At 42.3% G+C, this 15,629-nt stretch overlaps 1 protein-coding gene across 5 annotated transcripts in view; it reads left to right on the forward strand.

The window, feature by feature from the left end:
- The window catches only part of RAB28 (RAB28, member RAS oncogene family), a 110,396-nt gene extending 95,181 nt beyond the window's left edge, over window positions 1–15,215 (forward strand). For 2 of the 5 annotated variants that reach the window (XR_003607011.2, XM_028089318.2), the window contains 2 exons: window positions 2,935–3,029; window positions 4,297–4,381. Coding sequence is in view for 4 of the 5 variants with exons in the window: in XM_028089318.2 (XP_027945119.1) it covers window positions 2,935–3,024 (90 nt within the window). In the remaining variant the exon portion in view is untranslated. Of the gene's footprint in view, window positions 1–2,934; window positions 3,030–4,296; window positions 5,162–9,569 lie in introns of those variants that run through there. The other 3 variants (XM_028089291.2, XM_028089310.2, XM_028089324.2) reach the window with 2 other exon arrangements.
- The last annotated feature ends 414 nt before the right edge of the window (window positions 15,216–15,629 follow it).

The raw sequence follows: 15,629 nt of genomic DNA on the forward strand, positions 1-15,629 counted from the left end.
TACTATATATGAACATATCTAGCATAGGGCCTGGTGTGTATTAGGCATGCATATAACTGTACAACTCAAGTGCCCATTTAACCCCTGATCCTAGGGTCCCTCTCTTTAGCTTTATGTGAATATTGACCTTCCTTAAGGAGCCACAAGGAACTTAGATTCTTCTTACCTAGATGTTAATCGTTATCATTTTTTCCAATCTGTTTACAAAAACTGCACTGAGATTCCTTTCTTATCCTAAACATCACTTGTCTTCCTTGTAGAACATATTTACTCGCTTTGTACAAACTATTCTAATCCTCAGATACTGAACATTGCTTAATGGATTTCCATATCATATCCCATATTTTTCTTTTCCTCCTCACCTTTTGAAGTTATTTTTTTATATAGTTTCAAGATCTAAATGTGGGGCTTTAGAGACCATGTAGATAAACCTTGTGTTTTTAGATCAGGAGGTTGTGAACACCAAAGTGTTAAAGTAACTTGCACCCAAAGTTATGAAAGTTACTGGCAGCATGTAAGGATGCATTATATGGAAGAAAAAGAAGTTTCTTTTAAGTTCCTACTATGTACAAAGTTCCATGCTTCAAAAAAAAAAAATGCTATAACCATGCTTTAAGTGGTAATCTCTAATTTTGTTGCAGTTTGAATATATATCAACCATAATATTCTTTAATAGTTTACATGTCTGTATTCCATGCTAGACTCTTACACATCTCAGAAACAGAGATCATGTATTATTTATCTGAATGTCTTCAATATCTAGAATAGTGATTAGCTTTGAATGAGTGATACTGACAAGTGTTTAAGCCTTCAAGGTATGTTTACTCCATATCCTGAACATGACAAACTACAACTTTTGCAATGGCAAATGTGTTACTACTGTCTGGATTAAGACACACTTGCAGAATTGGCCAAATTGATCTTTAGTGTCCTCCCAAGAGCCCATCTGTATACTCTTTACACCTTCCTGCCCCAGTGCCTAGGTTGCTTTCTTGCTTACCCTCTACATAGCTGCCGCTTCCATTTCCAATATCCACTCACAAATAAATACTCTGACAAAATAAGGGTTAAGCTGGTATTCAGCCACAGGGCTTCTTTCCTCTTAGGGCCATTTCTTTATTTTCACTCCATTAACTAATAGCAGAGAATAATAGCAGAGTGTACTTTGTGGCTCCACAAGTAAAAGTTGGTGTTTTGTAGGTAACATTTTCTCTGAAAACATCAATGAATGACTTGTAAACAAGCTGACTACTATGAAACCACCATGAAGTTTATGGCATGGAAATTATGTTTTTCTCCTCATAGAAAGCAGAGTTTTGAATCTGCAGAGCCTTATTAGTCTGGCTTCCAGTTCAGAAACTTTGTACAAAACTTTATGTCACCACAGCCAAGGCCTCCAAGAAAGATGTTGCCTTGTTAGTTCTTCATTAATTTGATGAAAATTAATGGTGAAAATCCAAGTCATTTATGTTAGTCAATACTTCAACCAAAATGTCTTGACCACAGGTCAGTAACCTGGTTGTGTTTATAGGATAGGGTTTAAACCAACATTGTGGAGGATTAATGAGTTGCTTACTGATTATGAAAATCCCTTTTCTTTATTGTAACCCATAGTTTGGCATGGAACAGTTAGGTTTGGGGAGGTCAGATAATGGTGTTCAACGTTAATACCTCATGTGGCAGTTGGTAATGCTTCTGTTGATAGCATCAGGCTGAATGCCTAGTAAATCATGAGTCTTGTCCAGAAGTTAATGCTGCTTGCTAGAGAATTGGAGCAGAGCCCATCCAAGGCTAATATACCATAGAATCCTCTTCATTTACTCAGTTGTTTATCCAGTCGTTATAAATACTATCACAAAAAACTGCCCATATTAATATGTGTTAATTAATAGATACTAATATGAAGAAAGATTTTCTGAAATAAGATATTTGAAATCATAAAAAATGAGGATAATTTTAAGTCTAAGAAATCTGAGGGGAGCACGTCATCGCTGTCATACATGCTTGTCGTACATGCTGTTTTCATCCTAAGGGTTATAGCAATCCCAAACCTATCAAGGTAGTTTTGATTTTTTTATTTAGCAAAACTCCTTTAGATATTTGAAACAATAGCGATTGTGCTTAAATACTGTATGTCAGGACTTTTTCTTAAATGATAGAAAATGTGTTTCGGACTTGTTTATTTCTGTTTGGAATTTGGAAGCATGGAGGTGAGGGTTGTGTGGGTCGAGGGAATGAGCATCAGAAAGAAGCCTTTGACAAGTAATAGATACTAAGTGTAAAGATTGTAAGTGGCACATGGCTTCCTCAGATTTATGCGTCCACTCCCCACCTTCAGAGAAAATTAATTACTCCTTCCCCTCTCTTCCCACAAGATATTATAAGTCCACTAGTAAAGCTCTTATCTTGTATGGCAATTAGCTGTGTACATGTTTCTCTCCCCATTTAGTCCAGAGCACCTTGTGAACAGAGACTGTGTAATTCAACCGTGCATTCCCAGTGTAGCGTGACTGGCACATAGAGAGACCTTCAGTAATGTTTGTTGAAGAAGATGGAATTAAATACTTTTACTGCACTTTAGTATAGAGAAGCCCTGTAATTCTTTGTTGTCCTCCGAAATTCTGGGTGTTATAGATATAATGTGTAATGGTGATGCCAAAAACTCTGGGAGGTTCAGTAGACATGTCTATTTCAATAATTAAATAGAGTTGCAAAGAATAATGTTTCATGGATCTTCATTCATTTTCTTTCCTTTTATATGCATATATTCTGTTTTTTTCTGTGAAATGTTTAAATTTATGTGTTTGTTTCTTTTTCTGTTTTGGTGTTCCCTTCTATTTTCAGTCATTGAACATACATTCCTTTTTTTCTTTCTTTTCTTCCCCCCTTCCCCCCTTTCTTCTTCATCTTGTTTATGTTGTACGGAATTGGCAGCATATTGTCAGGGCAGAAATAGTGAAGTACCCGGAAGAAGATAATCGACATACCAACTCTGCTCAGAGTAGAATCTGTTCAGTACAGTAGTGCAGGTATTAATGGGTAAATTGATTGCAATTTGGGGGAGGAGGGCAGGGGAGTAATGGATGCTATCTTGCTCTTTATTCCTTATGAATAGAGAAGTTCAAATGGTTATTGTACATGATTGGGAGTTAATATTGTTAATTGTAAGGCCTGTTTTAGAACTTTGAAAAATTGATTCTTTGCCAGGAGACTGACATACAAGGAATTGGAGCAAATTAAAATAACATTTCAGTTACTTTCAAACATGTTTGTCTTTATGGTTGTGTTTATCACATGTGCAGTGAAGTGGAGAGTTGAGACAGTTATTTCATTATTCAGTCCTTCCCATTTTTCCTGAAATAGCATGGTAATTGAAAGGGTATTTTTAAAATTTGCCTTGAATTACCTTTCTTTGTCTGCTTCTGTGTGCAGACTTAGTAAGAGAGTTGAGAACAGTGAAGGAGCTGTTTTAACTTAAATTATTACTTAGGGCATATTGCTAAATTCATCATTGAAGATATTCCTTGAAGTGTGGGTTAGAGGGATGGAAAGAAGAGTTAAAAGTGTCTTTTGGTTTAAATTATTTTAAAAACATGAATATGAGGTAATTTTCTAAATTTTTCATTCTGTATTTTGTTAGAGTCATTATTCATAACCCAATAGTGAGCTCTTTGGAAGTAAATTAGGGATTTGGGAGGAAAGTTTTAAAAGTTGGAAAAGTTTTAAAAATTGGTTTGCTCAAAACATTTCTCCTTTCTATGTGGCTCCTATTTAACATTTACACATTTTCTTACTAACTCACAAATTGCTGCAGATATTCTAAAAAAGTTATGGCTGGGTATAATGGTTTATTTAAATATTAATAAATAATGACATATTTTACTTTGAAATTATGAAGTCTTGCCTATGAATTAAAGTATGTGAATGATTAATTCTCATTCATTTGCTTTAAATTATAACTAGGCTTTAATTTTTCTTATTGATTTGTCAATTTTGTGTTAGACTTGGGGTAACATCAAGTTAATGTCATAAGACTCAGTAAAGGAATTGCTCTTCCATCCTTGAAAAACAAAAAAACAAAAACAAAAACAAAAAACAAACTGAAGCCCCTCATTCCCCAACATCTCAGCTCTACATCAGTTTGTTCTGATTGATTCTTTTAATATCAGCTCTGGCTTCATTTATGATGTCTGTCATCAGGAGTTCACCACAGTTCAGAAAATAAAAATATACTTTAACGAGTTCTTTCTAAATGTTCTGATGTCCTGATAATAACTCTGTTTTCTTTTATGACAGAGGGTGGTGAAGGCAGATATTGTAAACTACAACCAGGAACCTCTGTCAAGAACTGTTAACCCTCCTAGGAGCTCTATGTGTGCAGTTCAGTGAGCGAACTTTACCTTTGTACCAGTGGTCCTGGCGGCCCTTCACCCCGTGTGGCCTGGGCCTCTAGGAGCTCTGTTAGGAGTGGCCAGCTCTGTAGTGTTCAGTTAGCACTTTCCTCCCAGCTCCCTCGGCTCCTCGGCCTGGACGGGATTCAACTTCGGGACGACACACTTGGAATCCATTAGACTGCTTCACTGAAAAAGAATAATGTTGGTTCTCTTTACGTTCTCCTTTTTTCTCCGATGTAAACTTTTTTAGACAGATACGAAAACTATACAGGTCTTGATCAGCAGCCAGGATTTTGGCCCAGCACAGTTTCATTCTCTTATCTGAACTCCTACCTGGCAAAGTGCACTTCTGAGTGCAAACATTTAAACAAGTAATATATTTTCTCTACAGATACTTCAGAAGGCATTCTTTTGCTGTCTATTGTGAGTGAAAATATATGAAGTTGTATTCAACTGAAAATGCTTGAAATAAAGCTGTATCTATTTTTTTCATTTTTTTAAGAAGGGCCTAAATTGTTTATATTGTTGCTGTAGCTCACAAAATAGTATTTGCTATTGTATTTTTATTACTGTGTCATGGTCATTATGTATTGTGTAATACTCAGGTTAGATGGCTTTTTGAAGTTTGGTAAGTGTTCAGCTGATGTTTCCTCCAAACTGCATAGGAGCACTCCCAGAACAAGTTACGGCTGTTGTTGGATCATTGTGGATCACACTGTACCTGATGTTCAGCTGTTCTTCTCCTGCAAATAAACTTATTTCAGTTACTTTTTTGGGGGAATTTTCTTTCAGGTGTCTTCCTTTTAGTTACAGTAAACAAAGTGTATTTGGATACAAAGTGAGGGATCACATGATGTTTAGTAAGCTTTCAGTCTCTTAGAGTTGTAGGGTATTTTGTTGGACTGATTTAAGTCTGTAGCCTGGCATGTCAGGGACTCCACATGAGGTACACCGTACCTCTCTACCTTTTCTCATCCTGATCTCCTGTGCACTGCCTACCTCTGCACAGATAGAGCCCTGGACTCACTCCTGTGTGCTTTATGATGCTCTGCCTTTCTGTCTTAACGCATGGGTCCCTCTGCCTAGAATTCCTCCCCCTCTGAATTCTGTCTTCTGCCAGCCAGCCTTTAGGCACTCTGAGGGCAGGGCTGTGTGTATCTTGGTCATAGTTGTGCCTGGGCTAGTGGGTGCTTCATATTTGCCACATCAAAGCAGGAATGAATGCCATCCCTCCACAAAGCCAGTCCTCGTCTATATGGTGCAAGTTCCCTGTGAGTACCTCTTGGATGGTCATTACCCCTTCTTGCCTCAAATCACAGTTATTTGTGTCCTCGTGTTTTCTTACTTAACAAGCCACGAGTCTACTGAGAACGGTCCGGGTCTATTCTGTTTCACGCCTCTCTGGAGCACCCAGCAGGGTGCCTTTCTCAGAGAAGACTCGCCACAAGTATGTGCAGAAATTTTGGACACCTAATTTTACAGCTGTTAGGGATTTTAGAAAACTTGTTATTTAATATCCTCTGTGGCTAGGGAAACTGAAGTTTGGAGAGAAAAAGGAACTTGACAGAGGACATGGAATCAAAGCTAGACCCGATAAGAAATCTTCTGTCTCAAGGCCAGGGGTCACCACTTCTCGAGAGTGATCTGAGGTTGAAGAAATTTTAAAGATTGTGACTTCTGTAGTCATCAGGTAGCAAGTCTAATCTTTCTTAACTGTGATTTCTTTGTTTTTTATTTTATAGCAATTAAGCAGCCTTTTATGCCTTTCAAGGTGATAAGCCCTTCAAAATATTTCATTTTATCCTTCCTTTTGGTATCTCCTAACATGCTGGCCAGTCTTCTAGGGAAAGCATATTCTCCCTATGTTCCTCAGGAGAATATAAATTTGAATAAAAGAGAGCTCAACTCTCAAGGACCTTCCAGTCTAATAGGAGAAATATTTGTTGTTGCTATTTTATTTATTTATTTATTATTTTTTTAAAACACTTTATTTATTTGACACAGAGAGAGAGCACAAGTAGGGGGAGGGGCAGAGGAAGAAGCAGACTCCCTGCTGAGCAGGGAGCCTGCCATGGGCTTGAGATCCCAGGACCCCCAAGATCATGACCTGAGCTGAAGGCCAGAGGCTTAACCGACTGAGCCACCCAGGTGCCCCTGTTGTTGCTATTTTAAAAGATCTGGTTAAGTCTACTATTAAACTAAACTTGCCCTAGATTGTATGTTCAGTAAGAGACAAGGCCATGCTCTTGTGGTCATTTTGTGTTGTTTTTACATCTATGTGAAAACTGGAAGATTTTCAGATCTTTTTCTTAATCCGATTACTGCAGGTATGACTTACCACATATATATGATTGTACAAGCTAAGTGCTACAAGGCATTCTGGAGGAGGCAGAGAGAAATTACGAGAGGTCTGTGATCACACCAGAGCACTTTAGCTGTGTGTTGATGCAGTTGGAGCACTGAATGGGACTGAGCAGGGGGCAGGAGGGAGAATGGCCTTTTGTAGGGTTCCGCTTCCTGGACATTTTCAGGCACTTGTCACATGAGCTGTTTTTTTCTTCTCACATCAATCTGGGACAGGTGTATCATTGCCCTCATTTTACACATTAGGGCACCGAAGCTGAGTGAGTGAGTGAGTGCACCAGTTCCCTCCTTGCGTAGGCAGTAGAGCCAGGATCCACACGGACCGTTTCTGAGATAGGATGGACAAGGCCAGGTCCCGATTTCGGCTGCCTTCCGTTTGAGAAGATCACACACCTGCCCTCCTTCCTGGGAGTTGACCCGGCCTGAGTGTTTCTGGCAGTAGTGATGGTCAGTGTTGGTCCTTCCATCTTCTGACACGACCACCTAGAGCAGTAGTGTAGTCCAGAGAGGCCGGTGGTGGTAAGTTTCCCCTCTGATCACCAAGGTGAGGATAGAAAATGTGCCCCCCTTCCCACCCTGTGCCTTTGGTCCCATCGGTTTTACGTCTTTCCCAGCTAAGCTTGACCCATCATTGAGAGCCTTTTGGCCCAGGAGAGCCAGCACAGTGAACATGCAATAGAGCATATGGCCAAAGCAGATTGCTGAATTCCATATTACAATTTTCCCCATACCTCGGGTTTTATTTTTGAAACAAAAACGTAGGATTCATGCTTATTTTACTTTGACTGTTACCTCTCCTGTCTACAGTTTTTAATTTAAAAAATTACAAGTCTTTCCATCTAGTTTTAGGCACTTTTTCTCCTGAAGACACATGCTATAAAGTTTCAAACACATTGTGGTCACTTCTGGTGCTTATTGAACTTTGAAAAAACACAAAAGTTTTCAGCCAGAACTGGTCATTGGATGCTGCCTTTCAAGTGCACCCTCTATTATGTGTGGCAAACCGCTCTGGAGTGGTTTTTGGAGTGGCCCAAAGAACTCCTGTGACTGCTTTATTATTCCAGGAGGAGGTAAGCCAGGGCCTTTTAAAGTCGATCACTGAAACAATGTGATGGAGCATAATAATTTGTGTGTCATTTAAAAATAGAAAAGTTTTCTGGCTATAGCCCAGCCTAGTGATTGCTGTAGTGTTGGCCCTCCTGGAGGACAGTTGCAAGACTCAAAGGCAATGGAAATGCAGACCTACTGAGCACCATAGTAGATGTCTGTTCGCTGTCTCCCTGGCATCCATGCCACCACTTCTCCCAGCAGCTTTTCCTCGTTGCCTGGTGGAGCCCCGCCCCCTCCATTTCCGGCCACTCAGAGCTCTAAGCGTGGATCCTCACTGGCTTGAACCCCTGAGGATATTAATTTCTCCTGGCTTCAGGGATTGGCTCAGAGATGAGGGGGTAACTCCATGAAAGCTAATGAAACTAGAGGGGACATTTGCTGAAAAAGAAAAAAGAAAAATGCTTCTACCCCCTGAAGTTTCCAGATTACTCTTTGCCCACTGGCCTTGAATGAGAAAGGCTATGGCTCTCAGCAACATTGGCCGCCATCTTGAGGACACCAAGGGAGGGGCTGCCCAGGTCCCAGAGCTGATGCCAAGGGGGCAGAGGTGAGAAGTGAGAGAAGCCCAGTCCCTGAATCCGAGCCCCGGAGCAAGCAAGCCATGTCACAAATTGTTTTAACAGCGTGACTCAATTTCCTTTATCATTTCAGCTGCTGTTTGTTTTTTCTTAATTCTTACACAAACAACTATTATGTATTGGGGCCTTGGCTTGGCACCTAAGACGGGTAAACATGATCTGTGTTTTGTCCTTAAGATTTTAGTCTAGGCACATGTATAACTCATCAAAATGTAATCAGACTGTTAAATGCTTCAATAAAACTAATATGATACAGGAAGATGTGGCTTAGCAGTGAGTGTGGTCAAATATAGATTTCAGGTAACAGGAATCAGAGTCACCCGTGTAACATAATTACCTTCAAAAGCGAATATAATTCTAGGCTACATTAATGCAAAGAGAGTCCGTCCTCTGAGGTGATTTGTGCATGCAGATCACCTGGAGAATCTTGATTCAGTAGATCCCGGGTGGGGTTTGAGGTTCTGCATTTATAACAAGCTCCAAAGTGATATTTAATGCTGTTGGCTTTTGGACGACACTTCAAACTGCAAGGGATTAGACCATGCTTGCACTATATTCCCCTTACACAGGTACCCCTCTTTAAGAGGATGACAGAGCACGTTCTGATAATGGTGAGGGAATCCAATGCCCAGTGAAACAGTTGAAGGAAGACAGTATGCTTAATATGGAAAAACGGGCCTCAGAGAGACTCTGATGGTAGTCTTTAAATAGGTGAAAGACCATGCTTTAGAAAAAGGCTAATCTACCGTAGAACCTGTAGGGCCCCAGAAATAGGATGGGTAGGTAGAAGCTGTAGAAAGAAGACTGCAAACATCTGCTTCCCAAGGAGGGAAGAGATTGCTTTGTGCAGTGTTGTGTCATATCTCAGGTCTGCAAACTCATGTGGCATCAGGGGCTAGGTAGGCAAATAAATGAATTAAAAGCGATTAAGAGTATAAGGAAGTAGGGAGTGGGTGTTAAGCTGGAGCGCCCTGTCTAAAGCCATTCCAATCCAGTTTTTAAGTTCTATCGGCCCAATAAAACCTATGTGTATATAGAACCACTTCTAGCCCATATAGAATCGTTGTGCCAACTGGAAAAACAAAATGTTCATTTCTCAAGTCACTTTCCTTCTCTCTTTTAGAAAATTGCCACACTGTTTTGTTAGAACAAGGCATTTTGCTGTCCTGGAAAATGGGCGATAAATCTACTCTCCCTGTGAGATGAATGGCAGCCCATGGATGGCCTTGGCCTTGCAGCTGGAAACCTTCGTGTCTGGATGTAAAACTGATGAAATTAGAAGAGAAAATTATTTGTCCAACTTGTACTTGGAAAGCAAAATCCTAGTGTTCAAATCCTGGGGCCATACGATGCCCGGGGCTCCGGTCTCTGTCCCCATGTTATCAGGGCATCCTAACTGTCAGGAGAGCGGTCACGCTGGGAAACTGGGCGAAGGGCTCAGAGAGTAGGTAAGCCCTGCCTGGAGCAGTGTGAGGGAGTGGTCCGGATGGATTTGATCTGGGAGGGGAGGCCGGGACTGACAGCCTGGCCTGAGACACCCTCCCTCCCTGCACCTTCGGACCCGAGGAAGTGAACCTTTCCGTGGAGGAGGGCCTTTGGGCTGAGCTCAGAACCGCATACATTCCATTCTGTCTGGTCCTTCATCGCTTCAGTTTTCCACGCTGCAGAGCTGGGAACAAGAGGAAAGGCAGACTATTTGTTTTAAAGTCCTGCTTCCAAGTTGTATTGAATGTCCCTGGGCCTCCCACGCTGTGGATTGAAGTGAGGCTCGGGGCCGGAGGCTGGGCTGGAGAGGCAGCTCTCCCTGGCACCGCACGGAGGCTAGCTCGCTGAGCCACTATCACCTAAGCCTCGGGCCCTGGCCTCCTCAGTCCTTAATGAGCCCGGATCCTTGGGGGGCATGATTCCTAGCCACCGTGTCTGCCAAGCCGCTTCTCCTTTCCCACTATTGCTGCCCTCATCCCCGATGCCTGGATTGCTCCAACGGCCTGCTTCCTTCCGAGACCTCCACAATCTGCTGCACACACAGCTGTGAGAATAAACTTGGCCCATGGGTTTGGATTAAGTTACTCTTGTTCCAAACTCCTCAGTGGCTCCCCATGGCCTTTTCCGTGAAAGGAAAATGACTTCCTCAGCCTGACATTCAGAATCCTCTAACAGCTTCCCCATTCTTTCTTCTGAGACATCTGTTCATCTTCAGCTCTGGTGACTACTTCGTTCTAGCCAGTGGTCCCTCACCTCTGTGTCTGTACTGGGATTTTCTCTATGGAAGGAAGGACCCTGAAGAGGCAAGTTAGAGAACCTGCTCCTGCTGGCTCAAAACCAGTTGGCTGTATGACAAGTCGAACCACTTAACGTCTCCGGGCTCAGTGTCCTGAGACCTATTTATGAAGAGCAGTTATATTTGCTCTTCACCATGGCTTATCATGGATGCAGTGCAGGTACATCCTGAGCTCTTTGTAAACATCTTCTCAGCTGGTGCATGTGGTAATCAGCCCTCAAGATGGCCCTATGACCCTCACCTCCTGCTCTCCACATCCTGTGTCATCCCCTTTCATGCTGAATCACCGTGGGGCGTGGATGGAGTGTGGGGTGTGATCTCCAGGGTGAGTTCAGAAGAGGCATTATGGACTTCCACCTTGGTCCCTCCAATTGCTCCTTCTGAGGGAGGCCAGACACCAAGCCATGATGACACCCAAGCAGCAATTTGGAGAGGGCCATTGAAAGAAGACATTCCACCAGCAGTCGGCATCCACTTGCCAGCTTATTGATGTAGCCAGCTTGGAAATGAATCCTCGGGCTTTTCATCTGACTGCAGTTTCACCAGAGGCCCTGTGCTAGATGCGCCCAACAGAGGTGCCTCCAAAGTCCAAAGAAATGACGAGAGCTAATGAATCATTAATGTTGTTTGAGGTCGCGAAATCTTGGGACAATTTGCTTCACAGCACTAGGCACCTCAGGTGGTGGGTATTTGTGTTCTCTCTGATAGATGGGGAAACTGAGGCTTAGGGCAGTTTAATAACTTGCTGGAGGTTGTACAGTTGGAGAGTGATAGAACAGGGGTCCAAACCCAGGTCTGCTGGGCTCAGAAGCCTGACTTCTTCTTTTTTAAAGTTTATTTATTTAAGTAATCTCCACACCCAACGTGGGGCTCAAAATCACGATCCCGAGGTCAAGAGCTGCATGCTTCTCCAGCTGAGCCAGCAAGGTGCCCCAGAAGCCTGACTTCTTAACTATTGTGTGATGCTTCTTACGTATTAGTATCCCTGTGGCTGATGCACAGTAGGTGCTTATTAAGCAGTTTCAAATGAATGAACAAACTACTTTGATGACTGAATATATAAATGAATTACATGTATATACAACTAAAAATAGTGAGTATTTGCAATCTCCATTAAATCGGGTTGGAGTTTCTTCAAAAACTTTAATCTCCAAATGAAAAGACCCCTATCATTTTTCTGATTATAGAGATATTCTACTCGTGCACTGTTGGTGGGAATGTAAATTGGTGCAGCCAACTGTGCAAAACAGTATGGAGGTCCCTCAAAAAATTAAAAATAGAACTACCATGCAATCCAGGAATTCCACGTCTGGGTATATTTCTGAAGAAAACAATAACACTGATTTGAAAAGATATATGTGCCCTTATGTTCACTGCATCATAATTTACAACAGCCAAGATTTGGAAACAACCTAAGTGTCCCTTAATAGATAAACGGATAAAAATGTGGTATATATGTCCAGTGGAACATTAGCTGTAAAAAAGATTGAGATCTTGCCATTTGTGACAGACCTAGAGGGTACTCTGCTAAAAGGAATAAGTCAGAGAAAGACAAATGACATATGATTTCATATACGTGGAATCTTTTTTAAGATTTTATTTATTTGTTTGACAGAGAGCGAGAGAGAGAGCACACGCTGGGGGAGCAGGAGAGGGAGAAGCAGGCTCCCCACTGAGCAGGGAGTCCGATGTGGGGCTCGATCCCAGGACCCTGAGCCGAAGGCAGACACTTAACCCACTGCAATCCCCATCAAAATACCATCCACTTTTTTAAAACACAAAACAAATGAACAAAACAAAATAGAAACAGACCCTTATTTATTTTTATTTATTTTTAAAGATTTTATTTATTTGAGAGAGAGAGAGCACAAGCAGGGGAAGGGGCAGAGGGAGAAGCAGACTCCCCGCTGAGCAGGGAGCCCAATGCGGGGCTCCATCCCAAGACCTCGGGATCATGACCTGAGCTGAAGGCAGACACTTCACCAACTGAGCCACCCAGGCGCCCCAAAACAGACTCTTAGATACGGAGAACAAGCTAGTGGTCACCAGAGGGTAAGCGGGTTGAGGGGGTGGGAGAAGGTGAGGGGGATTAGTAGGTACAAACTTCCCATTATAAATAAGTCACGGGGATGGAATGTACAGCATAGGAAACATAGTCAGTGATATTGTAATAACTTTGTGTGGTGACAGATGGTAACTAGACCTGTCATGGTGATCATTTCATGATGTATAAAAATACCAAATCACTTATCTTATACATCTGAAATATCAAATCACTATCTTGTACATCTGAAACTACTATAATATTGTATGTCAATTATAATTTTTTTTTAAAAAAGCCTAATAACCCTCCTGTTCTCCAGCAATAATCACTAGATGACTTTTCAAATCAGTGGGGAAATGGTGTATCATTCAACAAGTAGTATTAGGATAACCAGCCACAATGAGGAATGAGCATAAACCTGGATCCCTGCCTCCCACCACAAGTCCACTCAAGATGTAAATATATAAGATAAAACTTTAAGAGTTATTTTAAAATACTGTAAAATAATACAGAGGAAAATAAATTAAAATCACCCTTCCCCTGCTCATTATTGTTGACATTTTGATGAAAAGCCACCTTCCAGATCTCTCTCTGCATCAGTCCACAAGTCTGTACTAATAATGAGTTGCCTTATATTAAATAACTCATTCTGAAATTAGCGTTTATCACTAAGTGATATTATAGGTCTTTTCCTACATCTATGAGCATGAACACACATCATCATTTTTAATGGCTTCCTGGTTTTCAAGTGTATAATGTGATAATTTATTTAATCATTCCTCCATCTATGGACATATGTTGTTTTCCCATTTTCACTGTTATTGGAAACTATGCTTTGTTGAAAATCCTATGTATAACTTTCTATATTTGCCTTGTTATATTTATCCATGGAATAAATTTCTAGGAGTAGAATTCTGGCTCAAAGGTATCTTGAAAATAATTTTATATTTTCATAAATTTTACCAAACTGTGATTCAGAAATATTATACAATTTAACCTGCTAATGGCAGGTAAAAGTGTCCACTTCCCCGTGACCTTGGTGACATTAGAGAACAGTGAATTGCTTTCGCTGACCTGCCTCATGCCCTACACGGCACCGATGTGGACTGACTTCCATCAACAACCGTGAGCAAAGGCAGATATGGTCTCCGTGCGACAGTGAAGACTCGTGTCTACAGGAACATTTTCCTGCTGCCTCTCTTTTGGTCTTAACGTGTTCTAGATGTCAGATTATGCCTTCTATACCCAGTAAATATCCTTAGAAAGCTTTCATTCAAAACCATTTATTCTAACTTGAGTTTTATAAAATCACAACACACAAGTGGCTTATTAAAACAAAAGTAACCAAGAGCACCTGGGTGGCTCCGTCGTTAAGCGTCTGCCTTCGGCTCAGGTCATGATCCCAGGGTCCTGGGATCGAGTTCCGCCTCTGGCTCCCTGCTCAGCCAGGAGCCTGCTTCTCCCTCTCCCACTCCCCCTGCTTGTGATCCCTCTCTCGCTGTGTTTCTCTCTGTCAAATAAAACAAAAATAACCAGCCTTCCATCTAAGGAGCCGTTGTTTTCCTTACTTTTCTCTGCCTTCCTCTGAAGTCTTTGTCCTTCCCACCCGCAACCCTGCTCCTATCGGGCAGAAGTTACTGGGCCCCCTCGTGCCCCTGGCTTGTACATGGAGGTGAATCCTCTACATTTTCATCTGATGGCAGCCAGACACCCAGGTGGGGAGCTCAAGCTCATGGAGACCACCATCCAGCCCCGAGGCTGTGACTCTCCCCTTCCGGCCATGAGCTCTCTAGGAGCCTTGACTGTGGACTGAGGGGCGAACCTTGTCTGAGCCAGCAGCCAGCTGTATGACCTTGGGCACACTCCTCCACCTCCGTCCGGCTCCATGTCTTTATCCACAGCAAGTTTGTGACGTGGTATCAGTGGTTCCCAAACTTGGCTGATCATCAGAATAACACGAGAAGCTTGACAAGATACCGATTCTGGGGCTCGACCCTAGATGCAGGGCCCTGGAAGCTGTTTGGAAACCACTGGACAAACTCACCTCTCAGTGTATCTACCACTCGCTTACATGACCAAAAACATACTGCCAGTTTTGAAGTCTCACTTTACAAATCTGTAAAATGGAATGATCACCATGGTGACTATCCTAGGAACTTCCTGGGGCTGACATGAGACTCTAATCATGGGAGGAAAAACTTTGAAAACTTCTAACAGTTCCAGACAAGCATGTGGACTATTGATCTTTTCTGTTTGCTTTTCTTGGTGTGACTGGAGTCTGCTTTTGGCTCACCAAGCCTAGGAAAGTCTCCCCAGTTATGGGTAGGCAATCTCCTGCTGACCCCCCTCTGTTGCTTCTTCCACCAACAGTCTAGATTCCCTTGAAACCTCCTCATTTGTTTCTAATTTGGGAGTGAAGGGTTGTCTCCTCCTGGCTTCCCAAAGACCCTTGACTCTTGAGCCAGCTTAACCATTTCCTCTCACCCCCCCTTCCCCCCTCCCCCCGTTCTGTCCCTTATCCCAATCCTCTGACACTTTCTCAGATTTGTCTTCCAAACTGGCAGGTGGCCCATGAACAGACTGGCTAGCTGCCTGGTGTTTGGGTCAGGGTGGAGGGAAGATGCCGTAGAAGCTGACAGACAGCTGAGTGAACCAAGATGTGTGCTCCATCTCCCAACTCCCTCCCCAACCGTGTGCAGAGGGGACCTAGTCTGGCTTGTCCTTGGGGGACCCAGCCCTGAAGACAGTGGAAGACAGGAGACAGGAGAGGGAAGAGAGAGGGAAGGCTTACTGAGAGGTTTACTGAGGAGCTAGCTACACCGCACCAGGTCCCATGCCAGGAACTTTGTGCCTATTTT

Source organism: Eumetopias jubatus, unplaced genomic scaffold (assembly GCF_037043125.1).
Source record: "Eumetopias jubatus isolate StellerSeaLion01/CBP00866 unplaced genomic scaffold, mEumJub1_p1.0 scaffold_2, whole genome shotgun sequence".
Taxonomy (NCBI): Eukaryota; Metazoa; Chordata; class Mammalia; order Carnivora; family Otariidae; genus Eumetopias; species Eumetopias jubatus.